The sequence below is a fragment of the Macaca mulatta genome, chromosome 20 (assembly GCF_049350105.2).
Source record: "Macaca mulatta isolate MMU2019108-1 chromosome 20, T2T-MMU8v2.0, whole genome shotgun sequence".
In the NCBI taxonomy this organism is placed as follows: domain Eukaryota; kingdom Metazoa; phylum Chordata; class Mammalia; order Primates; family Cercopithecidae; genus Macaca; species Macaca mulatta.
In genome coordinates this window covers 85,149,872-85,175,044 of record NC_133425.1, presented here as the reverse complement: position 1 = coordinate 85,175,044, position 25,173 = coordinate 85,149,872, and the positions used below count along the sequence as shown (strand labels likewise).

Below are 25,173 nucleotides of genomic sequence, written 5' to 3'. Positions count from 1 at the left end.
GGGCGCAGGGGCTCACGCCTGTAATCCCATCGCTAACTGCCCTTCTCTTTAGAGTGCACTGAGGCTGGGCGCAGGGGCTCACGCCTGTAATCCCATCGCTAACTGCCCTTCTCTTTAACGAGTGCACTGAGGCCGGGCGCGGGGGCTCACGCCTGTAATCCCATCGCTAACTACCCTTCTCTTTAACGAGTGCACTGAGGCCGGGCGCAGGGGCTCACGCCTGTAATCCCATCGCTAACTGCCCTTCTCTTTAACGAGTGCACTGAGGCTGGGCGCAGGGGCTCACGCCTGTAATCCCATCGCTAACTGCCCTTCTCTTTAGAGTGCACTGAGGCTGGGCGCGGGGCTCGCGCCTGTAATCCCATCGCTAACTGCCCTTCTCTTTAACGAGTGCACTGAGGCCGGGCGCGGGGCTCACGCCTGTAATCCCATCGCTAACTGCCCTTCTCTTTAGAGTGCACTGAGGCCGGGCGCGGGGCTCACGCCTGTAATCCCATCGCTAACTGCCCTTTAACGAGTGCACTGAGGCCGGGCGCGGGGCTCACGTCTGTGATCCCATCGCTAACTGCCCTTCTCTTTAACGAGTGCACTGAGGCCGGGCGCGGGGCTCACGCCTGTAATCCCATCGCTAACTGCCCTTCTCTTTAGAGTGCACTGAGGCCGGGCGCGGGGCTCACGCCTGTAATCCCATCGCTAACTGCCCTTCTCTTTAACGAGTGCACTGAGGCCGGGCGCGGGGCTCACGCCTGTAATCCCATCGCTAACTGCCCTTCTCTTTAACGAGTGCACTGAGGCTGGGCGCGGGGCTCACGCCTGTAATCCCATCGCTAACTGCCCTTCTCTTTAACGAGTGCACTGAGGCCGGGCGCGGGGGCTCACGCCTGTAATCCCATCGCTAACTGCCCTTCTCTTTAACGAGTGCACTGAGGCCGGGCGCGGGGGCTCACGCCTGTAATCCCATCGCTAACTGCCCTTCTCTTTAACGAGTGCACTGAGGCCGGGCGCGGGGCTCACGCCTGTGATCCCATCGCTAACTACCCTTCTCTTTAACGAGTGCACTGAGGCCGGGCGCAGGGGCTCACGCCTGTAATCCCATCGCTAACTGCCCTTCTCTTTAACGAGTGCACTGAGGCCGGGCGCGGGGCTCACGCCTGTAATCCCATCGCTAACTGCTCTTCTCTTTAACGAGTGCACTGAGGCTGGGCGCGGGGCTCACGCCTGTAATCCCATCGCTAACTGCCCTTCTCTTTAACGAGTGCACTGAGGCCGGGCGCAGGGGCTCACGCCTGTAATCCCATCGCTAACTGCCCTTCTCTTTAGAGTGCACTGAGGCTGGGCGCAGGGGCTCACGCCTGTAATCCCATCGCTAACTGCCCTTCTCTTTAACGAGTGCACTGAGGCTGGGCGCGGGGCTCACGCCTGTAATCCCATCGCTAACTGCCCTTCTCTTTAACGAGTGCACTGAGGCCGGGCGCGGGGCTCACGCCTGTAATCCCATCGCTAACTGCCCTTCTCTTTAACGAGTGCACTGAGGCCGGGCGCGGGGGCTCACGCCTGTAATCCCATCGCTAACTGCCCTTCTCTTAAGAGTGCACTGAGGCCGGGCGCGGGGCTCACGCCTGTAATCCCATCGCTAACTGCCCTTCTCTTTAACGAGTGCACTGAGGCCGGGCGCGGGGCTCACGCCTGTAATCCCATCGCTAACTGCCCTTCTCTTTAACGAGTGCACTGAGGCTGGGCGCAGGGGCTCACGCCTGTAATCCCATCGCTAACTGCCCTTCTCTTTAGAGTGCACTGAGGCCGGGCGCGGGGCTCACGCCTGTAATCCCATCGCTAACTGCCCTTCTCTTTAACGAGTGCACTGAGGCCGGGCGCGGGGCTCACGCCTGTAATCCCATCGCTAACTGCCCTTCTCTTTAACGAGTGCACTGAGGCCGGGCGCGGGGCTCACGCCTGTGATCCCATCGCTAACTGCCCTTCTCTTTAACGAGTGCACTGAGGCCGGGCGCGGGGCTCACGCCTGTGATCCCATCGCTAACTGCCCTTCTCTTTAACGAGTGCACTGAGGCCGGGCGCGGGGCTCACGCCTGTGATCCCATCGCTAACTGCCCTTCTCTTTAACGAGTGCACTGAGGCCGGGCGCGGGGCTCACGCCTGTGATCCCATCGCTAACTGCCCTTCTCTTTAGAGTGCACTGAGGCCGGGCGCGGGGCTCACGCCTGTGATCCCATCGCTAACTGCCCTTCTCTTTAACGAGTGCACTGAGGCCGGGCGCGGGGCTCACGCCTGTGATCCCATCGCTAACTGCCCTTCTCTTTAACGAGTGCACTGAGGCCGGGCGCGGGGCTCACGCCTGTGATCCCATCGCTAACTGCCCTTCTCTTTAACGAGTGCACTGAGGCCGGGCGCGGGGCTCACGCCTGTGATCCCATCGCTAACTGCCCTTCTCTTTAACGAGTGCACTGAGGCCGGGCGCGGGGCTCACGCCTGTGATCCCATCGCTAACTGCCCTTCTCTTTAACGAGTGCACTGAGGCCGGGCGCAGGGGCTCACGCCTGTAATCCCATCGCTAACTGCCCTTCTCTTTAACGAGTGCACTGAGGCCGGGCGCGGGGCTCACGCCTGTAATCCCAGCACTCTGGGAGGCTGAGGCGGGCGGATCACGAGGTCAGTAGCTTGCGACCAGCCTGGCCAACGTGGGGAAACCCCGTCTCTATTAGGAATACAAAACTTAGCTGGGCGTGGTGGTGCGTGCCTGTAATCCCAGCTACTCAGGAGGCTGAGGCAGGAGAATCACTTGAACCCGGGAGGCGGAGCTTGCAGTGAGCTGAGATCGCACCACTGCGCTCCAGCCTGGGCGACAGAGCAAGACGCCATCTCAAAAAAAAAAAAAATCATTGAAAAGAACTGTGTTGACTTTGCACAGGCTGCGCCTTCTCTCCCTGTCCCTGATAACTGGTTTTCGTGATCTGGCCACCTGCCCTGCCTGCCTGGATTGGGTGGCCCCTTGTTTGTTGAGTGGCTGGCCATACGGTTCCCACACCGACCGCTCTCTTCCTCAGCACAGGAGGCTTCGGAGCACCCGCAGTCTCTCTGCCCTTGTGTCCGGGACGGGGATCCTTGCGGACGGGGTGGGCTGGGCTCAGGCCTCACTGCTGCTTGTCAGTTCTTTCCCCACGAGGGCGCAGGCCCTGGTCTTCACCTCTGGCTGGAACCACTGACCCCTCATTAGCACATCATTGCCCCCAGCTGAGGGTGCAGGCGAGCTTGCCTGCTAGAACGCGAAGGTCGAGTCAAGACGACTGCGAGGCAGCACATGGGCTGGGGGCTGTGCAGAGGCCCTTCTGGGTTCCCAGGGGGGTCTCACTGTAGCAGCTGAGGAACCAAGTGCCCCGGCACTCGCCGCAGTCAGGAGGCCATGCTTGCTACCACCCAGTCCTGCCTCCTACACCGCGGGTCCCACTGAAGTCACCCCTTTAACTAGAGGCCTCTGAAAACATGTCTCCTGCGTCTCCGTCCCAAAGCACGTCTTTGTCTGCACTCCTGGGGTCCAGAGGAACCAGAGACACAGTCTGATGTGCTGTCCCTGTCACAGCAGCAGGAGCTCAGCAGAGAGGACCCTCCCCTCCTGAATCTGCCTCTCTGGAAAAGGCTCACCTGGCCCCTCCCATCCCAGCCCCCAGCCCTCCTCTCACCAGCATCCCCAGACCCTCTGGACAGCAAGGCACGGAAACATTCTCAGGTGTCCTGGGATTTGGACTCAACCTGGGGGGGTCACAGGGAGTGGGGGCTTCTCATCAGCAGCCTCGGGCGGCACCCCAGCCATGATTCCTGGGAACAAACCTCAGGGTAGGGACCCCCGTGCACCTTTTCTGGGCCTGACCAGTTTTCTGTTCATGCTGAGGCCCCTGCAGCCCCTCTCCGGCCTCCTCCTCTGCTCCTGTTTCTCTTTTCAAAACTTAACAGCATCAGAACTTCAATGAAAAAGGCAGTTGACCTCTCAGTCTGCACTGCAGGGTTCCAGTGGCTGACTGTGGTACTCACAGCCGCCGGCCCTCTGGACCTTTGTTCTGGACTGAAATGCTCAAGGACAGGGACCGGGTCAGTCGCCAACTACCTGGCAGTGTTCTGGGTACTCCTGGGTACAGGGTTGCAAAGAAGACAGCACAAGTGAAAACTAGCCCTCACCACCAAGGCCTGTGTTCTAACCAGAGAGAAAACATAAATCCCTAAAAACAAAGTCAAAACAAGGCCACAGAAGTGACTCAACAAGGAAGTGGACCGTGGCTGCCTGGCCATGGACGTCAGTGATGGGGTCACAACTGTGAGGATGACAGAGCTGGGTCCTTGGGCCTCAGGATGCACACAAAGCAGAAGCGATGGGTTGGGGAATTCCAGGGGGGACACTGGGGTGTGAACCCAGAGCAGGACTGGCAGAAGGGTCCTAAGAGCCTCATTCTCAAATGAGGCTGGGTTTTGTCAACAGACACCTGCCGTCCACTGCTGGGACTCTGAGGCAGCCCTACCCCAGCCTGCTGGTCATTTCACAGCGCTGAGACCACCAGGAGGGTACGCACAGCGGGGAGTGAGAGCCCCTGGGGCACAGGCGGGTGTCTAGGTCACCCAGCGGATGCCTCCAGCAGATCCCGGGCTACCCACTTACTTCCTTTCTGGGTAAGGCTCAAAGGACTCATCCGAAGACTGGGCGTTTTGCTTCTTGTCATTTTCGTCTTCACTCAAGACGTCTCTAGGAATGAAGACAGAATCTTCAGCAAAGCCCTGGGCCTGGGCAGTAACAGTTCCAACAACACCCCTGCCTAAAGATTACCACATGGACCCCCACGTCCCACGTTCGAGTTCTTCTGAAAATGTCTTAAATCTAGAATCCCCAAATTTCCAATCTCATTTCCGAACTCAAAGGACCGACCAGGCTCACAAGCCAGCAACCCCCACAAGCCATGTGCTCCGGGCACCAGGACACTGGACTTGGAAAGAGCACTTTCCACAGCAGCCCAGAAGGGGTGGAGGCTCTCAAAGGTGGCTTCCTGCTAAGCAGACTTTGAAAAATCAACCACCTCACCCCGTAACTGCGAACCCCTATGCAGCTGATGGGTTTGCCACGAGCCACTTCTAAGTTGACGCAAGTGGCTGGGTGTGGTGGCTCAGCCTGTAATCCCAGCACTTTGGGAGGCTGAGGCAGGTGGATCACCTGAGGTCAGGAGTTCAAGACCAGCCTGGCCAATACCGGGAAACCCTGTCTCTACTAAAAATACAAAAATTAGCTGGGCGTGGTGGGGGGCATCTGTAATCCCAGCTACTTGGGAGGCTGACGCGGGAGAATCGCTTGAAAGCGGAAGGTACAGGTCGCAGTGAGCTGAGACGGCGCCACTGCACTCCAGCCCGGGCAACAGAGTGAGGCTCAGTCTAAAAACAAAGTTCACAAAAGGAAAAGAAAAAAGAAAAAGACTGTGGCCTTTATGCTGAAACCTGAGCTGTGGTTTCGTCTCCTGGTGGTCTTGAGGACAGCCTTAGCCAGCCCAGGTGCCTCCTGGCACCTGCCCGATTTCATCACTGGACACCCCACTGGGATTGCCCCCCAAACTGGGCTGTCCTCATTTGGATGAGGTGCGTCTGTGTTGCAGCCAAGGTTGACAGGAGAGGGTGGAAATGGTGCAAACCCCAGCCTGGCACAACTGCCCTGAGTGGCGCTTGGCTGAGAGGCAGGGGTGGCCCAGGGAGTTTGCAGACACTGATGGGGTCCCTTCTGAGGCCTGTCCTCCTCCAACACCTCCTCACGGAGCCTCTGCTTCAAGTCAGAACAGTGTCATAGTCAAGGGCTAAAGTCAGGCTTCCTCTACTCCAGAAACAGCTGGAGCGAACACAAAACCATAGCCCTAAAAGAGAAAACAGCAGCAGAAACAAAGGACCCAGCCACAAGGTGGTTTCAACAAACTCACTTCTAGGCTGCTCCAGGTCAGAAACCCTATCGAGCTCCCTCTGGAGCTGCCTCAGGTCTGGGGGTGCCCTCTGGCCCCCAGGAAACCACCAATCAGAGACAAGAAGCCTCGGAAGCTCCCCAGCCCTCCTCTCCTCCCACCTCGAGAGGAGGCGCGTCCCAGCCAGGGACAGACAGCCGGCCCCTGTGACGGCTTAGTTTGGTACCAGGGCACGGGCAGCTGGCCCTACGATGGCTGTTTGGTTTTTGAAGGAGAAATGTTAGGCTATTTAAACCCACTCTTCTCTCACCCCTCAGAAAGGTCACTGAACTCGTCTTTTACCCGATCATCCGAGGTTGAAGATGGGACCTGCTTCTCACCCAACTGCCCTGAGAAACAAAGAACAAGGTCCTGTCACCAACATGGAGCACAGAAAGGTCTCACCTGCCAGGAGGTACGACTCCACTACTGATGACCAGAAGGGAGCCTGGGGTCCCTGACCCGCAAGTTTCCCCCACCTCGGCCCCATCCCTGCCAAGAGTGCTACGCGGCCTCCGATCCTGTCCTGCCAGCCCGACGTCCAGAAACACACAGGCAGCAACAAGCATCAGAACCTCAGGAACAGCAGAACCAGAAAGCCCAGTCCTCCACAGACTCCGATCCAGTCATTCTAGGACAGCCTGGACTTGGTGGATGTTCTGAGACATTTAAACAATTACTGGGCCAGGCGCGGTGGCTCACGCCTGTAATCCCAGCACTTTGGGAGGCCGATGCGGGCGGATCACAAGGTCAGGAGAATCGAGACCAACCTGGCTAACACGGTGAAACCCTGTCTCCACTAAAAATACAAAAAATTGGGCCGGGCGTGGTAACTCATGCCTGTAATCCCAGCACTTTGGGAGGCTAGGGCGGGCGGATCACCTGAAGTCGAGAGTTGAAGACCAGCCTGACCACCATGGAGAAAACCCACCACCATGCCTGGCTAAACATACAAAATTAGCCAGGCATGGTGGTGGGTGCCTGTAATCCCAGCTACTCAGGAGGCTGAGGCAGGAGAACCGCTTGACCCTGGGAGGCGGAGGTTGCGGCTCACTGATATCGCGCCACTGCACTCCAGCCTGGGCAACAGAGTGAAACTTTGTCTCAGAAAAAAAAAAACTAAAAACAAAAATACAAAAAATTAACCGGTGTGGTGGCACGAGCCTGTAGTCTCAGCTACTCATTAGGCTGAGGTAGGAGAATCACTTGAACCCAGGAGGCAGAGGTTGCAGTGAGCTGAGACCGTGCCGCTGCACTCTAGTCTGGGGAACAGAGCAAGACTCCATAAATAAATACTATTACTGTTCTCTCGGCCAGGCCTGGTGGTTTATGCCTATAATCCCAGGCTTTTGGGAGGCCAAGGCAGGAGAATCACTTGAAGCCAGAAATTCAAGACCAGCCTGGACAAAACAGTGAGACTCCATCTCTACTTGAAGTAAGTTTCTTTTTTTTTTTTTTTTTTTGAGATGGAGTCTTGCTCTGTTGCCCAGGCTAGAGCGCAGTGGCAGGATCTCAGCTCACTGTAATCTCCGCCACCCAGGGTCAAGCGATTCTCCTGCCTCAGCCTCCCGAGTAGCTGGGACTACAGGTGCCCATCAGCACGCCCAGCTAATTTTTTTTTTTTTTTTTGAGACGGAATCTCGCTCTGTCACCCAGGCTGGAGTGCAGTGGTGCGATCTTGGCTCACTGCAAGCTCCGCCTCCAGGGTTCATGCCATTCTCCTGCCTCAGCCTCCAGGGTAGCTGGGACTACAGGCGCCCGCCACCACGCCCAGCTAGTTTTTTGTTGTTTTTAGTAGAGACAGGGTTTCCCCATGTTAGCCAGGCTGGTCTCAATCTCCTGACCTCACAATCTGCCCGCCTCAGCCTCCCAGAGTGCTGGAATTACAGGCGTGAGCCATTGCACCTGGCCTAAAATAAGCTTTAAACAGTATTGTTCTCGGCCGGGCGCAGTGACTCACACCTGTAATCCCAGCACTCTGGGAGGCCGAGGCAGGTGGATCACAAGGTCAGGAGTTCGAGACCAGCCTGGCCAACATGGTGAAACCCCGTCTCTATTAAAAATACAAAAATTAGCTGGGCGTGGTGACGCGTGCCTGTAATCCCAGATACTCGGCAGGCTGAGGCAGGAGAAATGCTTGAACCAAGACCCGGGAGGCAGAGGTAGCAGTGAACCAAGATCGCGCCACTGCACTCCAACCTGGGCTACAGAACGAGACTCTGTCACAAAAATACATACAAAGATAAGTAAAGAGGTAGTATTGTTGTCAACATACTGCATACAAGTTTAAAAACCAATCAGCTCTAAGACGTGACACTCACAATCCTGTTCCTACCCAAGGCCCCCAAACCACACTGTCTCATCTGTGCACCCGTATCTTTCTGAACTATCTGGGTAACTGAGTTTTTGTTTGAGACGGAGTCTTGCTCTGTCGCCCAGGCTGGAGTACAGCAGTGCGATGTCGGCTCACTGCAACCTCTGCCTCCCAGGCTCAAGTGATTCTCATGCCTCAGCCTCCAGAGTACCTGGGATTACAGGTGCCCACCACCATGCCTAGCTAGTTTTTGTATTTTTATTAGTGATGGGGTTTTGCTATGTTGGCCAGGCTAGTCTTGATCTCCGGACCTCAAGTGATCCGCCCACCTCAGCCTCCCAAAGTCTAGGATAACAGGTAGCTACGTTTTTTGGAAGCTCCCCTGAGGACTCAAGGTGGAGGCTGAGTGCCCAGGTGGGGACAGATACGCAGACCACACGCACGACAAGAGGCCGGAGGGAAACTGGCCCCAGCCCTCCTAACACAACATCCAGAAGCAGCTGCACCAGCCCACAGTGCTAAGGGTTCTGGGGCCCAAACAAGGGCCTTGTGTTCCCCTCAGCCTGTCAGCAGAGAAAGCTGCGCCACACTGGCCCACGCCAGGGTGTCACCAGGCGGCTGGCTGAGCACCAGGAAATGACCTGCAGCTGGCCCAGGGCAGCAGCCACAGAGGCAATGGCCATTCTCTTCTCCCACGTCCACAGACAAGGCCCCATTCTTTTCTTCCTCAGTCCCCTCAGCCCCAAGCACAAGCTTAGAGGAAGACTAGATGGCTGATAAGCCACAGAAACTGCTGGAACAAAGCCCTGCTCACAGAGCAAGAGGCCGAGACAGGCCGGCCGCCCCTCCCTGCTCTCTGGCTGTGGTGAGCAGCCGCAGGTCGAAGCCCCAAGCTCTGTTCCTTCTCACACCACGCTCCGGCCACCACCTGGAGCAGTGGAGACATCCACTTTCTGCGGAAAACCCTGCCCGGCTGGGGAGCACAGATCCTGGTCTAGCACCAGCAAGAGGTGCCTCCTACCTGGGGCCCCGCAGAGGGGCAGGCTTGGCTGAGGTGGGAAGCCCGACCTGGGCCCCACCGCGTCGCTGTCCGAAGGAGGCTGGGCCTCATCCGTGCTGGGCAGAATCTTGGTCTCAGCCCCAACTGGGGTCCCTGTCCCTTTACCCTGGGAGGTCTGAGGGGCGTCCCCAGGGTTCCACCCTCGGTGCTGGGGCAGCCGTGGCGCCGTCTCCTTGTCCCATGGCCACTTGACCGCCAGCGCACTGTCCAGCAAGAAGGCTTTGCAGCTGGAGCTGGTGTCCATGGTGTAGTCGTGGCCCTGGTCGCAGCCCCACACGGCCTGGATGACGCCACAGTACTCAGAGGACAGTGTCCTCTGAAGGTGGGGCAGGGCCCTGCAGCTGGCCGCGTGTCCGTGCACCCATCCCACCAAGCCGTGCAAGCACTGGGGGCTTGATGTGATCAGATCCACTGCAGAGAGTCAACAGAGATGTCAGCTCCATGGCTGGTGGGCACCCAGCCCACCCTCCACCGGGGGAGGACTCACCCAGACACGCTCCCTCCTCTGCCCCTGCTGGGAGCTGGGCACCGACCCTGCAAAGGATCAGTGTGGCCATGAGCAGGACAAGCAGGCGCAGGTTCACAGCGCGTGTGGTACGGGACCCTCTCAAGGTCTCAAACCTCAGCGGTCCCCATAGGTAACCTTCTCTTCCCTCACCCCAGCTCCTCCCAGTTCGTCTCTCCACACCAATCCCAGGCCTATTCACACCGAGCCTGGGCATGGCCCATTCCCGCCACCCAGAGGCTGCCGCCAAGGCATGCCCTGTCCCTCTCTCAGCACCCGTCACACTGCAGTGCTGACAGCCTGAACGTGCCCTCAACAGACTCGGGCGTACTTTGCACAAGGCTTCCGGCGACCCGTCGGGGAGACGTTGACCCTCTGCAGGAAGGACCTGAGGAGGCTGTGGCACTGGTAGAACTGGGCGTGGCAGCTCTTGCAGACAAACTGAGATAAGGCGGGGTCCTGGCGGACAGCCACCCCCAGCAGGCGCTGGAAGTCCCTGACGAGCACGCGCTCCTCTGCGGACGGCCTCTCCACGCTCGCTCCAGGCGCCCTCTCCGAGATGCCGCGCAGGCTTCTCGAGGAAAACTTCCCGTGGCAGAGGCGACAGTGACCCATGGCGAGAGCCCGGCCTGCTCCTGCACAGAGCGGCAGAAAGTGTTAGCAGCCGGCAAAGGCGGAGGCTCCCGAGCACGGGGCGTCCCGGACTCCAGGTTCGAGGGCAGCGCCTGCATCGCCCTCCGCGCGGCCCCCGGACACAGCAAGCGGCTCGGGCGCGCGGCTCTAGGCGGGACGAGCCGCCCTGTGGGGGATGCGGCCGCTGGTCCAAGAAATCTTTCAAATTTCAAAGGCCTCTGAAGCCTCCCAGCGAAACAGCTTCACGAGTGAAACCTGGAACTGCACCCTCCTCCCAGCGACCGCGAGACCCGGGGACGGCGCTGCGCCCTCCAGGAAACGCCGCGGTTTCCTGTCTGCCAAGTGCAGGTGCCGCCTCCTTTCCTGCTCCCGGAGAACACGAAGCCGGAGAGGGCGATTCCCACGCGCGGGCGCCCAAGGGCGACCTGCCCGCGGTGACAGCGCTCCTCACGCCGGGTCCCTTCTGACCGAGCCCGCGGCCGGGGAGGCCGGGCCGGCGACGCCAGCGCCACGGAGCACGGGGAAAACCGAGCCGGCCGCCCAGCGCCTATCCAGACGCAGCCCCGAGTCCGCTGCGCGCTCGGCCGGGTGGAGGGGAGGCCGCGCCGCTTCCGGGCGTCAGTGCAGCTCCGCCCACGCGCAGCCCCCGCCGCGACCCCCGCCCGCCACGCCCGCGCCGTGGACCCACCTGCCTCGTGCACGCCGTCCTCGCCCGCGTCCCCGCAGTGCCCAACCGGGCCCCAGGCGCGCCGCGCCGTCGCCCCGTCCACCCTCGACCCGCCGCTGAGGGAAGGGCGGCCCCGAGCACGGCCGCCGCCGCCGCCGCCCGAGGCCCCGCGCTGCCGGGCCGCCCCAGGGGACAGGAAGCGGCCCAGCCGGTCCCGCTTCATGGCAGCGGAGGACGCCAGGAGAACCCCGCGGGCGCTGCCCGGCCCCGCTCGGCCCGTCTCGAGGTTCCTGGAGGACCCGGCGTTCGGCTCCGCTCGGCGCGCTGGAAGCGAGGCGGGGCGGGCGAGGGGCGGAGCGAGAAGCCAAGCGAGGCGGGCGGGGCGGGCCAGGGGCCAGGGGCGGGACCCCGCGGCCGAGGTTCCACGCGCGGTGCCAGCGCCCCCGCTCGTACCCGCTCCCCTCTCCGGCCCGAGAGCGGCCGTGCCCGCCGCTGCCGCCAATGGAGCGCTGGCCTGGGGCGGGGCGCTGGGCGGAGGGGCTCGCCGAGACCTCACGACGAGCCCTCCAGGGAGAGGCGACGCGGCCCTCCCCGCCTCTTACCGTGAGAGACGGAGGCGCGGGGCGGGCAGGCGCCGGCGGAGGCCACGCGGCGCGCAGGTGGCGGGCGGGCTGCAGAGGGGACGGGGGCCGGGGTCTCACGTAGACAGGGGCCTGGCTGCTGCGGTTAGACGCCCTTGGCAACTCCGTGAGGGGCCCTTCCCGCCAGCCCCATCTAGAGACGGCGAAGGGGCCCGGCCCGGTCGCGACAACCCGCCCTAGCTCTGCCACCCCCGCCACTAACACCCGTGGGGCCCGAAGTACGCGCGGAGGGGGCCCGTCGCCGGAAGTGCGGCCGCGTCCCTTCCGGCGGTCCGCCGCTCCGGCGGCTCCCGCACCCGCGCCGGCTGCGTTCCGGGCTCCCGGGCGCCCGCCCCGCCCCTCGGCTACCGCCGCCGCCTCCCCCGCCCGGCGCCATGGCCGCTGCGGCCGGGGACGGCACGGTGAAGCCGCTGCAGAGCGCCATGAAGTTGGCCAACGGGGCCATCGAGCTGGACACCGGCAACCGGCCCCGGGTGAGGCGGGGCGGGGGCGGGGCTTGGCCGCCGAGGGTGGCCCCTGGAGGGACCCCCCGCCCCGGGAGGGCGAGGACTGGGCCGGCTCGGGCTGGGGACGCGGGGGCAGGCGCCAACGGGGACCCCCCGCGGTTCCCGGGCGAGGACGGGGGCGGGGCGCAGCCCGGCGTGCAGTGACCTTGGACAGCTCAGATCCTGCCGGTCTCGGCTTTGCAGTCCGCTCGCTGAGCCGGCGCATGAGAGCCTGGGCTCCAGCTGTTGAGATGCAGCGGGAGAGTCCCCAGGCCACCTTCCAAAACCCGTGTGACGAGCAGGTCCATGCGTTCGTGCACTTTTCTGGGCAGAGATGGTAGATTTAATCCGGTTGCCACAGGGGACGGAATCCAGAGAAGGCCACATGCTCGCTCGTTTGTGAGACTTTGCAGTCGCCTTAGAAAGGAAAAGCAGGCCGGAGGGGTGTGGCCCGTTTCTGAGATGGGGCCGAATCTAAGGTTGGCGACCAGGTAGAGAAGCCGGCTCAGCCACGCCCGGCTGCCCACGGAAGGAAGGAGCCTGCCTGTGCCTAGGAGAGGCCTCGTTCCTGAATCTGCCGCTTTCCCCAAGTTGGTTTTTAGGGCAGCAGGTGCCTCCACAAGTCAGAAATCCTGCCTGGATTGTATTTTGTCTTTTTCTCTGAGGCGTAGATTTAAAGATAGGTAACTTAACAGCTGGGGATGAAACAAACACACCATATTGCTGGGCGCGGTCGCTCACGCCTGTAATCCTAACACTTTAGGAGGCCTAGGCGGCAGATCACCTGAGGTCAGGTGTTCGAGACCAGCCTGGCCAACGCGGTGAAACCCCGTCTCTACTAAAAATACAAAAATTAGCCAGGCGTGGCAGTGCACACCTGTAATCCTAGCTACTTGGGACGCTGAGTAGGAGAATCACTTGAATCCGGGAGGCGGAGGTTGCAGTGACTCGAGATCCTGCTACTGTCCTCCAATCTGGGCGACAGAGTGAGACTCTGTCTCAGCAAAACAAACCACCATAATGTGGTTCCGATGACCTGCACCTTGTCAGAGGGGTCACACGGCCTTGAAACGTAACAGTCACATGTTCTAGGCTCCTGTGTACACTGGGAATACGTAACTCAGGGGTTCTGGGAAAGGGATTTCTCAGAACTTAAGCCGGGAAGTGATTTGAAAACTTCCAGTATCACTCCCTTTATCCTCTCAGGAAGTATTTTTTTAAGCCACTGAGTGAATCACCCTTGAGTTGCACAAGAAGGAAACTCCGCATAGAGTGAAAAATGACAGCAAACTGCTGAGGTCACTTCCCCAGGCCCACTGAATGAGAACATCAGTTCCTGTGCTGGAGAGAAAGGCAGTGAGAGGAGAAAGTGAGGTCCAGCTCGTCCCTGGCTCTCTCTCTCTCTCAGGTTCTGATGTGTTTTCCAAGTCTGCAGAGCAGTGATGCTGCCTGTGCCCCAGGCAGAAAACCGTGTTCCGGCTGCAGCCAACCACTGCAGGCTCAGTGTCTCTGGTGTATCTCAGAGATAAGCAGGTGGTGGGTGTTCCTTGCTTATCCCACAAGGGGATCCGGAAGGAATGATGGAGTCACTTCCCTCCACAGGCCTGACCCCACTGTTCTCTTTCCTGGACACAGGAGGCATACACAGAATACCTGAGGACCATCCACTATATCTCCCAGGCGTTACTGGAAGAAGTGGAAACCACTAAAGGTACGGCTCAGCCGGCCGGGCGCGGTGGCTCATGCCTGTAATCCCACCACTGTGGGAAGCAGAGGCGGGCGGATCACCTGAGGTCAGGAGTTCGAGACCAGCCTGGCCAACGTGGCGAAGCCCCGTCTCTACTAAAAATACAAAAAGTAGCTGGCCGTGGTGGCGGGCACCTGTAATCACAGCTACTCGGGAGCCTGAGGCAGAAGAATCACTTGAACCCAGGAGGCGTAGGCTGCAGTGAGCCGAGATCACCCCATTGTACTCCAGCCTGGGCAACAAGAGTGAAACTCCTTTTCAAAAAAAAAAAAAAAAAAAGTCATGGCTAAGGCCTGCTGCTCCCTCCATGCTGGACAAATTGTGGGCAGCCTAGGCTGGGCGCGGTGGCTCACGCCTGTAATCCTACTACTTTGGGAGGCGAGGCAGGTGGATCACAAGGTCAACAGATGGAGACCATCCTGGCTAACACGGTCAAACCCTGTCTCTACTAAAAATACAAAAAAGCCGGGTGTGGTGGCAGGCACCTGTTGTCCCAGCTACTCGGGAGGCTGAGGCAGGAGAATGGCGTGAACCTGGGAGGCAGAGCTTGCAGTGAGCCAAGATCACACCACTGCACTCCAGCCTGGGTGACGGAGCCAAACTCCATCTCAAAAAAAAAAAAAAAAAAAAAAATTGTGGGCAGCCGAGCCATTGATGAGTGCCAGGCTTCAGGGGGGGCTCCTGTGTCCTTCCAGCCTGACCATCTGTAGCAGGTGGACCGGCCCACACTCAGTGTGATGTAGTGGCAGGAAGGGACGAGTGTTGTGGGTAAGAGGATGGAGATTGGGGTGTGGCAAGACACTGGCTCCAGTGAGTGGCACAGAGGTGGGGCAGCATTCCAACAGTGGGGTGTGCAAAGGCCCTGAAATAGGAGTGGGCGGGGTGGGGCTGTGTGCATGCCTTGGGTGGAACTGGGGCTGTTCTGGTGTGAAGGAAAACTTGAAGAGGCTTTGAGGGAGAGACCAGCCTGGAAGCGGAGCCTCAGGTGAGGACTGAGGATGGCAGTGGCCGGACCACCCAGGATGGGAGCAGTAAACGGTCTGGAGATGTGTCCTGAGGGTGGAACAGAATAGACTTGCAGGAGGCACATGGTGACAGGAGCAGACTGGCGAGGGGGGGAACAGAAAGTTCCATGATGAACACATTAAGTTTGAGGGGGCCACCAGCCACTGGACATAGGAGCACAGAGGTCAGGGGGAGCTAACAGTTGCCCCAGCTCCCTAGGGAACCAGTGAGCTCAGCTGAGCTCTGGCGCTCCAAGATTGAGGAGTTGGGTGGAGGAGTGGCAGAGGATCCCCTGGGGAGAGCAAAGTCCCAGAAGACAGAGGAACGCCTGTGGCCCACCGTATCTGGCAAGGTGGGGATGGGTAAGGGCAGTTTCCGAAATCGGGGCCAGATAAGAAAATGGGAGTCTGTGAGAAGTTTTCTGTGAAAGGCAGCAGGGAGGTGGGTCAGGCGCTGGGGCAGTGGGTCCAGGGGTGAGTCACAGAGGCAGCTCCCACGTGTGCAGAAGGGCTGTGTGAGCAGGCCCGTGGTCACATGCAGAGGTGTTCCATGCCAAGCCTACAGGAAGGAAGGACTTTAGGGACACAGCCAGTGGGAGACGGGTGAGGCAGTTCCCCTCAGCACGTCCTTGTCTCTGTAAAACAGCCACTTCCCATTTAGGGTCTAGGCTCTGACAGGCCTTGATGAGGGACACACAGACTTAGCAGGCTCAGGAGGCAAAACCAGGGCAGATGATTAGAGATGAGTGGGTGGGGGGGCTTGCCCGGGGTCCACGGTGGGGCAGGGGGCTTGCCTGGAGTCCATGAGGGATAGTCGGCTTTCCCGGGGTCAGTGGGGAGTGGAAGGGGCAGTGGGCTTGCCCAGGGTCCATGGGGGGCAGTGGGGGATGGGGGGGCAGTGGGCTTGCCCAGGGGCAGTGAGGGGTTGGGGGGCAGTGGGCTTGCCTGGCTTTTCCATTGCCTCATTTTATCTCAGCAATAGGTAACGGTGATAGAGCCAACTGTGACCAGCCTTCTTGTCCCTCCTCCAGAAGCTAGGGAGACTGTGCCCCCGGACACCTCCAAGATGCTGAAGCTAGCGCAGCAGTGTCTGGAGAGGGCCCAGTCAACGGCCACCAAGCTTGGTGGGTCTCCTGCAGTAGGCGGCTCTCCTGGGGCATCCCCCAAGCCTGCATCTCCTCTGTGGGATGTGGGCCCACCGCTTGACCTCTGGCTACCGATGGCTTGCAGGGAAAACACGCCTGAAGCCAACCATGCCTGCCGCTGCTCCCATCCCCCAGCCTGCCGGCAGACACCGCCGCGTCTACTCCGACGAGGGAGGGAAGCTCTCTCCTTTTCTGCCACCCGAGATCTTCCAGAAGCTTCAGGGGGCAGAGTCACAAAGCTCTAAGAAGTAAGATGGGCAAGACGGGAGTTGGGCTGAGCCTGGGATTGGGTTTTTGAGGCTGAGGAAAATGAGGTGATCACAGTGAATTTTTAAAAAATGAGTCCCGGAATGGGAATATCCTCTTGCCTGATACAGCCAAATGCAGGCTGGGCACGGTGGCTCACGCCTGTAATCCCAGCACTGTGGGAGGCCGAGGCGAGCAGATCACCTGAGGTCAGGAGTTCCTGACCAGCTTGGCCAACGTGGGGAAACCCTGTCTTTACTAAAAATACAAAAATTAGCTGGCTGTGGTGGCGTGCACCTGTAATCCCAGCTACTTGGGAGACTGAGTCAGGGGAATCACTCGAGTCTGGATGGTGGAGGTTGCAGTGAGCCAAGATCACGCCATTGCATTCCAGCCTGGGCAACAAGAGCAAAACGCCATCTCAAAAGAAAAAAAAAATTAGGCATAGTGGTGTGCCCCTGTAGTCCCAGCTACTAGGGAGGCTGAGGTGGGAGGGTGGGAGGCTCACTTGAGCCTGACAGGTTGAGGGTGCAGCCGTAATGGTGCCAGTGCACTCCAGCCTGGGCAACAAAACGAGACTCTAATAAAAAAAAAAAATTAGCTGGGAACAAGAATAAATTACATATATATGTCTAAGTACATGCATACGTACAAAAGTGAGCAGACAAGTTTATAATAGCATAGCAGACATAGCTGAAGAGCAAATTCATGTATTGGAAAAAAGGTCAAAAGATATCCAGAATGAATCACAGAAACAAAAATTAAAGACAGAAAACAAGAGATGGAGCTGGGCGCAGTGGCTTACGCCTGTAATCCCAGCACTTTGGGAGGCCAAGGCGGGCGGATCACAAGGTCAGGAGTTCGAGACCAGCCTGGCCAATATGGTGAAACCCCGTCTCTACTAAAAATACAAAAATTGGCCGGGCGCGGTGGCTCAAGCCTGTAATCCCAGCACTTTGGGAGGCCGAGACGGGCGGATCACGAGGTCAGGAGATCGAGACCATCTTGGCTAACACGGTAAAACCTCGTCTCTACTAAAAAAAAATACAAAAAACTAGCCGGGCGAGGTGGTGGGCGCCTGTAGTCCTAGCTACTCAGGAGGCTGAGGCAGGAGAATGGCGGGAACCCGGGAGGCGGAGCTTGCAGTGAGCTGAGATCCGGCCACTGCACTCCAGCCTGGGCGACAGAGCGAGATTCTGTCTCAAAAAAAAAAAAAGCCGGGCGTGGTGGCGGGTGCCTGTAGTCCCAGCTACTAGGGAGGCTGAGGCAGGAGAATCGCTTGAACCCAGGAGGCGGAGGTTGCCATGAACCTAGATCATACCAGTGCACTCCAGCCTGGGTGACAGAGTGAGACTATGTCACACACATACAAAAAGAGAGAGATGGAAAGCCTAACGTGTTCACTGGAGTTCCAGAAAGAAAATGGGAGAGAGGCATTATTAGACGTTAGAATGGCAGACAGTTGTCTAGAACATCATGATGAAAAATACAGACACAAATGCAAAAAGCCCAATGAATCCCAAGTGGGAGAGACAAGAAGGGCCCACTCTGTCCCTGCTGTGGTGGCGCCTGGCTTCCCAGTCACCTCGTTTCTGCAAGTGTGGCTTCAGGGCAGGGTGGCCAGGAGCCAGGCTCTGTCTTTCCTCCTCCTTGTCCCCACCACCACCCTCTACTGTCCCTGACAGTAGGAAGGTAAGAGGGACGGAAGCTTTCAAGGTGGAGTGGCTGTTAGGAGCTGTCTAAGGGAGGCAGAACGCTTCTTCCTTTCACGGGTCACAGACTGCTCTAGCCGTTTGACCCATATAGTGCCTTTAAAGCAGCGGTGTCCAATCTGTTACCTTCCCTGGGCCGCGCTGGAAGAACTGTCTTAGGCCACACATAAAACACATTAACACTAACGATAGCCGATGAGTTTTAAAAAAAAATTGCAAGGCCGGGCTCAGTGGCTCATGCCTGTCATCCAGCACTTTGGAAAGCCAAGGCAGGCGGACTACCTGAGGTCACGAGTTCGAGATCAGCCCGGCCAACATGATGACGCCCCCATCTTTACTAGAAACTATAAACATTAGCCGGGCGTGGTGGCGCACACCTGTAGTCCCAGCTACTTGGGAAGCTGAGGCAGGAGAATCACTTGAACCCGGGAGGCGGAGGTTTCAGTGAGCCGAGACTGTGCCACTGCACTCCAACCTGAGCAACAGAATGAGACTCTGTCTCAAAAAAACAAACAAAAAAAATTGCAAAAACAGGGTTTTTTTGTTTTTTTGTTTTTTTTTTTTTGAGACACAGTCTCTGTCATCCAGGCTGGCATGCAGGCACGTGCTACCACGCCCGGCCAATTTTTGGTATTTTTAATAGAGACTGGGTTTCACCATGTTAGCCAGGATGGTCTCAATCTCCTGACCTCGTGATCTGCCCACCTTGTCCTCCCAAAGTGCTGGGATTACAGGCATGAGCCACTGTGCCCGGCCCCCAGTGATGTTTTAAGGAAGTTTAGGAATTTGTGTTGGGCCACATTCAAAGTCATCCAGCCCTCGGGTTGTTGCACAAGCGTGCTTTAACAGGATTCATGCTGTTGCCAAACACGTATAACTGATCTCCATAGAAGTCCAGTGGTCCAGCTTCTCTTGAAAAGCCAAAAGTCCTGGCAATACCAAAACCTGTTTTTTTTGTTGTTGTTGTTGTTGTTGTTGTTAACGTTTTTTGTTTTGGTTTTGGTTTTTTGAGACAGAATCTCGCTCTATCACCCCGGCTCAAGTGCAGCGGCCAGATTTCGGTTCACTGCAACCTCGCCTCCCGGGATCAAGCAGTTCTGCCTCAGCCTCCCGAGTAGATGGGATTACAAGCGTGCACCATCAAGCCCACTAATTTTTGTATTTTTAGTGGAGATGGGCTTTCACCATGTTGGCCAGGCTGGTCTCGAACTCCTGACCTCAGGTGATCCGCCTGGCCTCAGCCTCCTAAAGTGCTGGGATTACAGGCAGGAGCCACTGCACCTGGCCAAAATCTGGGTTTTGGAAGAGGAAGCAAGAAGGGGCAGATGTTGCAGCCCAGGCCAGATAGCTCCCCTCCTCTTCCTCCTCACCTCCTGGCCTCAGAGCAATCCGGGAGGATGAGAGAGGCTCCTCTGGTGGCCAGACACCACTGGGCTTCCTGGGGTCTAGAGGTCTAGACAGCAGCTCTGTCACATTTCCAGAGAGCTGACGCCACTGGAGGAGGCCTCCCTGCAGAATCAGAAGCTGAAGGCTGCGTATGAGGCCCGAATGGCCCGGCTAGACCCCAGCCAGGCCATGCAGAAGACGTCCCTAGTGAGTGCGGGCTGCAGAGGGCCTGGGGGGCGTCGGCGCGGGCTGTGGGGGGCGTCGGTCTTACTCCCTCCTTCCCCGCCCAGACCCTCTCTCTACAGCGGCAGATGATGGAGAACCTAGTGATCGCCAAAGCCCGGGAGGAGACAGCACCCTTTCTGACCACCCGAGGGGAAACTCGGTGTGGCTTTGAGCCAAGGGCAGAGAAGGGGACAGCGAGGGGGGCGGAGGTTCCAGGGTCGGGGTACAGGGCTGAGGGGCTTCCCGCTTTGCAGAGGCATGGCCTCAGGGGAAGGTCCTCACCCCCATCCCCCAGGCTCTCTGGCTCGGCTCTCCTGGCTTGAGCGCAGGCTACCTTCTGCCCCAGAAGCCTCACCTGGGGACAGCCCCTCATTGGGGGGGGGGTCCCTGTGACGTCTCGGCCTCTCGGGGTGTGGGACGGGGTTGGGAACCGAGGGCCCGCTCAGATCCGACGCTCGGCCCCTTGACTCTGCACCCAGCTCCAGAGAAAGATGGAGGAGCGCCGGCTGCGGCTCCAGGAGGCCGCCAACAGGTGGGATTCCTACCCGCCCCTGGGGCGGCGGCGGGGAGGGCCTGGCCCGGGGACCCACCACGTGCCTTTCTCCCCAGGAGGTTTTGCAGCCAGGTCGCCTTGACCCCGGAGGAACGGGAGCAGCGGGCCCTTTACGCCGCCGTCCTGGAGTACGAGCAGGACCACGTGCGTCCCCCTCCGGCCCAGGCTTTGTAGGAGGATCCCGGGGAGGGGGCGGGGCCAGAGCCGCGTGGGAGGGCCCAGTGAGGGGGCGGGGCCAGAGCCGCGTGGGAGGGCCCAGTGAGGGGGGCGGGGCCAGAGCAGAGTGGGAGGGCCCAGCGAGGGGCGGGGCCAGGGCTGCGTGGGGGCGGGGTTTAGCGAGGGGGCCAGACCAGGGGTCGCGTGGGAGGGTCCCAGCGTGGGAGGTCCCAGCAAGGGAGCAGGGCCAGGTTCACCTAAGGTCTCCTTCAGGTGTGGGTGGGGGCGGGGGCGGGGCGCTGGCGCTAGGTTTCTTGCACCCAGGACGGGCTCCCACAGTCTCTAGGGGTCGGCATTGGTGGGAGATGAGGCGCGTCCGGTCGTGGCGGACCCACTGTGCTTTCCTTCAAGGCCACTTGTCCCATAGGACTGGCCGAAGCACTGGAAGGCCAAGCTCAAGAGGAGCCCGGGGGACCTGTCACTCGTGACCAGCCTTGTCTCACACCTGCTCAGGTAGCTGGGCCTTCAGGCTCCGCAGAGCCCCTGCGCACCGGCCTTGGGCGCCTCTCCCTGGTGCCAGGTGCCGGAGACGGGCTGGACTGACCCAGGGACCCTGTGCCCCGGCCACGTGGACACCGCAGCTCCCTTTGCGCCGAGGGCGGTTCTCGGCTTCTCTAACCTCCCCAGCGCGGGCGGGGGCAGACTTTCCAACATTCACTGTCAGGAGGTAACGCGAGTCACTTCTCTGAAACCGGGCGTAGCGCAGCGCCTGTGGATGCCACGGGGAGGCCGGGGCTGGCCGCGTTCTCACGCCCTCCTCTCCCGCAGCCTCCCCGACCACCCGATCGCGCAGCTCCTGAGGCGGCTGCAGTGCGCCGTGTACAGCGCCCTGTACCCCGCCGTGAGCAGAGCAGCCGCGCCAGCCCCGGGCTGCTGCCCCCCGACCCCCAACCCCGGAAGCCGACGGCTGCGGCCCTCGCAGAGCCTCCATTGCATGCTGTCCCCGCCCGAGCCCAGCGCGGCCCCGCGGCCCCAGGACTGCCCCCCCACGCCCCCACTCCAGCCCGGCCCCGTGGGGCCTCCCTCGCCCCTGGGGGACACCGCATCTGGATTGCCGGACAAGGACAGCTCATTCGAGGACCTGGAGCAGTTCCTGGGGACGTCTGAGCGGCAGGGCCAGGGCCGTGGGGTGCAGCCGGAGCCCCAGCTGCAGCAGCTGAAGAGCGCGGTGGAGGAGATCCACAACGCCATCGGTGAGGCCAGGCCCTCCCTGGGAGAGCGGCCGCAGCTCTCCACCCCTGCTTGCTGGTCCATTTCAAGCTTGTTTGGGGAAGGGTCTGTCAATCAGAGCCTCTGATCAGACTCATGTCCACCAGCCTACGCCTCAGCCCTTCTCATTTTGGAAATAGACTGGTAGCGACGGGGTTTCACCATGTTGGTCAAGCTGGTCTCAAACTCATGACCTCAGGTGATCTGCCCACCTCGGCCTCCCAAAGTGCTGGGATTACAGGCGTGAGCCACCGCGCCCGGCCTAGAGTTTTCTAAGAACCAGTGAGGGCCCCCGACAGCCCCCCCCAGCGGCGATCTCGCTGTGCTGCCCACACACTGAGGAACTTGGCCAGGGTCCCCACCCACAGGGGTTGATTCTAAAGGCTCCCCTGGTCCCTGCGGTTTTGGGTAAAGGCCCTTTTGAGAAAGGGATCATTCTCCGGTGTTTTCTCAGTTTCTGGTCCCAGACTCCCTGCCCTGGGCCAGGAGGGTCAGGGGTGGGTGCAGGAGGCTTGAAGGCGGTGGAAAGAGGACCAAACAGGGCCCTCTCCCCTCTGCTCCTGGACACTGCCAGTTGGTCTGCCTCTCAGAGAGCTTGCTTGGGCGGAAGAAGGCCCCATGGCTTAGAGCCACTTGACCCGGCAGGGGAGGAACCTATGTGGACGTGTCTGGCTCTGTTCCCAGCAGACAGGCTGCTCTCGCTGACCCTTCTGGCCTTTGAAGGCCTAAACACAGCTGCCTCCAAGGACCGCTGCCTGGCATGCATTGAGGAGCCCTTTTTCTCCCCGCTGTGGCCTCTGCTGCTGGCCCTGTACAGGTATGGGCCCAGCCGTACAACCACTCGTGTGGCCTGGTGTCTCCCAGGAGGCCTGCCCTGCTCCCTGGCACTGTCTGCTCCCCTCAATGCCCCCTAGCCTGTGGCTTTCCCTGAGGCCATCCTCAGGCGCTTCCAGTTTGCAGGTAGGACTGTGGGCACCCTCCCGTGCCTGGCGTCTTGCAAACACTGGAGCTCTTTGCTTGGGATACATCGTCAGTTTTCTCCAGGCCTGAGCTCCAGCCACAGCCCTGCTTCTGTCCCTGGGGCAAGGTCCCTGGGGCAGCTTAGCCTGGTCTCTCTCTGCCCCAGGAGTGTGCACCAAGCCCGGGAGGCTGCCCTGAGCAGGAGCATGGAGCTCTACAGGAATGCACCCCCCACCGCCATTGGCATCCCCACCAAGCTCCTCCCCCAGAACCCTGAGGCCAAGGGGGCCATTGGCTACCCCTACTGCGCTGCGGCCCAGGAGCTTGGACTGCTGGTCCTGGAGAGCTGCCCCCAGAAGAAGCTGGAGTGCATAGGTCAGCAGGGGGAGGGGCAGGCTCCCATCCCAGTAGGTGACCTGGAGCCTGTGTCTTCATCACTGAGCTTCTCTTGTCACGTGCCGGTGGGGAGGGGGGAGACCAGGACAAAGTGGAGTCTGAGCAGTGTCCCCAGGGTCACCGCAGCTCTTCCCAGTCTCAGCAGTGTCCCCAGGGTCACTGCAGCTCTTCCCAGCCCTGCACACCAGGATGTGGGCGGGTGGGTGGGCGAGGTATCAGGGGTGGCTCAGGCTGCTCCTGAAACGCTGCCTGTGGTGCAGTGCGGACCCTGCGGGTCATCTGTGTCTGCGCGGAAGACTACTGCCCCACGCCGGAGGCCACACCCCAGGCCGGGCCCCAGCCCATCGCTGCAGCTGCCATGTGAGTCCCAGGAGGGTGAGGTGTGGCCAGGGAGGAAGGGCCATAGAAAGGCAATGGTCACAGGAGGGACTGTCTTCCTGCCCCTTAGCCTCGTGCCAGCCGGCTGCACTGTACAAGCAGGAGGGGCCGTGTGGGCCCAGCCCTGGCTCCGCAGTGCAGTTTAGGGACAGCCTCACCACACCCAGGGGGCTTCCTGTGCCTCGGGACAGGAGGGCACAGAGATTGCGGCCAGCACGGCCAGGATGGCTCCACAGCTGCTGGGTTTGTGGAGTGAGAGGCCCCTGGCCCCAACCCACGGCCACTGTGCCCTCCCCACAGTGGTGCCGACGACCTGCTGCCCATCCTGTCCTTCGTGGTGCTAAGGAGCGGCCTCCCTCAGCTGGTGTCAGAGTGCGCGGCCCTGGAGGAGTTCATCCATGAGGGGTAGAGCCCGGCGGGGGCAGGGCAGGGGTCTCTGTGGGAAGAGCAGGGACCTCATCCCTCAACCTAAACGGTGGTTGTCAGTGGCATCTGGGAGGGCAGTGTGTGGCTCCGTCACAGCCACGCCTTTGGACAGCCCCTGTGGGTCTACCTGCAGAGTGCCTGCTGCCACATGTCCCGTGCCTTCGCTTAGCTCAGCCTCTCCCCAACAGCAGGAGCTGGGGGCTGCCCCAAGCAACATCTGCCTGGGGAGGGGACAGTCAGGGGATCGAGGGGCATCCCTGGCTCTGCCGTCCAAGGACAAGCACAGAGTGGCTGGGAAAGGCCCCCTCTAGCCCAGCCGCCCTGACAGCCCCACCTGCACACCCTCAGCACCCAGATCCTGAACTGGGAGGGCAGACACTGCCGTCTGGAGGGCCGGGGGTGTCCCTCTGTTCCTCCAGATGACACCGGCTGCCCCTGCCATCGTGCAGGTACCTAATCGGAGAGGAGGGCTACTGCCTGACATCACTGCAGAGTGCCCTGAGCTACGTGGAGCTGCTGCCCCAGGGAGGCCTGGCCAAGTAGTAGAGCCAGACCCCAGGGCCCCTGCAGGGCCCGGCCTCGCCTCCCAGGGCCATCTCTCCTGCACCTAGAGCCACGGGGTCTACTGAGGACCATCCTGGAGCCTCACGCTGCTCTGCACACGGCGGGGGCTTGTCCACTGTGGTGTACTCTCCGGCTCTTGCCCCTTCCCCACCTCACATCTAACCCTGGAGCTTGGGGTTGGCACCTCTGCCCCAATAGAGTGGGGCTGAATCAGCTCCAGGAGGAACCTGCTCACCTGTGCAGGCCTCAGAGAGGCCCCGAGAAGGGAAGCTGCGGGCTCCGGTGGGTGCGGGCTCAGCGATGAGCATCTGGCTGGGTTTGCTCAGCGCCTCACTGGGGCAGCTCCTGGGGAGCGTCAGGGAAGAGGGGTCCCTGAGCCAGCCAGCGGTGGAGACGGTAGTCCAGTTTCTGTCCCCTGTGACCCCTAGAAGGGGAGTTGTAGCCCCATGAACTAGTTTCTTGTCTGGATCAGGAACAAGGGCCGGCTGGTGCCCGGGGTGCACCTGGTGGGAGGCTGTGCTGTTCGCTGATGGGCGGGGACATCCCTGCGGGGTCCAGGGCTCTGAGCCCAGGACATTCCCTGCCCCTTGCTCACCTTGCCTGTGGGCCGTGAACATTCCGGGACCCTGGGCATCTTCTCCAGGTCCGTGCAGCCCAAGGGTCAGCCCTCTTTAACTGTCACATGCTGCCCCCACCCAGCCTGAAATAAAGAGGTCACTGCTGTGC

General features: G+C 60.2%; 2 protein-coding genes across 27 annotated transcripts in view; one reads left to right on the top strand and one right to left on the bottom strand.

Annotated features, from left to right (window-relative positions):
* ZNF276 (zinc finger protein 276) overlaps positions 1-13,705 on the bottom strand; it is a 20,893-nt gene extending 7,188 nt beyond the window's left edge. The window contains exons 1-6 of one of the 6 annotated variants that reach the window (XM_077986866.1): positions 12,447-13,705; positions 10,186-10,489; positions 9,837-9,883; positions 9,311-9,741; positions 6,247-6,325; positions 4,664-4,747 (exon numbers count right to left, since the gene is read on the bottom strand). In XM_077986866.1, coding sequence (XP_077842992.1) covers positions 4,664-4,747; positions 6,247-6,325; positions 9,311-9,741; positions 9,837-9,883; positions 10,186-10,489; positions 12,447-12,667 — 1,166 coding nt within the window. In that variant the 5' untranslated portion in view covers positions 12,668-13,705. Of the gene's footprint in view, positions 1-4,663; positions 4,748-6,246; positions 6,326-9,310; positions 9,761-9,836; positions 9,884-10,185; positions 10,490-11,175; positions 12,030-12,446 lie in introns of those variants that run through there. The other 5 variants (XM_077986868.1, XM_001091148.5, XM_077986867.1 and 2 more) reach the window with 5 other exon arrangements.
* On the top strand, positions 11,169-25,173 carry VPS9D1 (VPS9 domain containing 1). Of its 21 annotated transcripts, none has more exons than XM_077986862.1 (16): positions 11,613-11,757; positions 13,709-13,816; positions 13,916-13,991; positions 16,063-16,155; positions 16,262-16,424; positions 19,616-19,727; positions 19,811-19,873; positions 20,225-20,277; positions 20,355-20,442; positions 20,882-20,967; positions 21,283-21,707; positions 22,411-22,540; positions 22,850-23,058; positions 23,340-23,439; positions 23,758-23,862; positions 24,333-25,173. In XM_077986862.1, the coding sequence occupies exons 4-16, from the start codon at positions 16,098-16,100 to the stop codon at positions 24,424-24,426; spliced, it is 1,686 nt and encodes a 561-aa protein (XP_077842988.1). In that variant the 5' UTR covers positions 11,613-11,757; positions 13,709-13,816; positions 13,916-13,991; positions 16,063-16,097; the 3' UTR covers positions 24,427-25,173. The 21 variants fall into 21 exon arrangements, 19 of the variants coding, with proteins under 19 accessions (XP_077842982.1, XP_077842975.1, XP_077842988.1 ...); XM_077986860.1 differs by having other exon boundaries at positions 13,689-13,813; XM_077986854.1 differs by having other exon boundaries at positions 13,689-13,813; positions 22,408-22,540.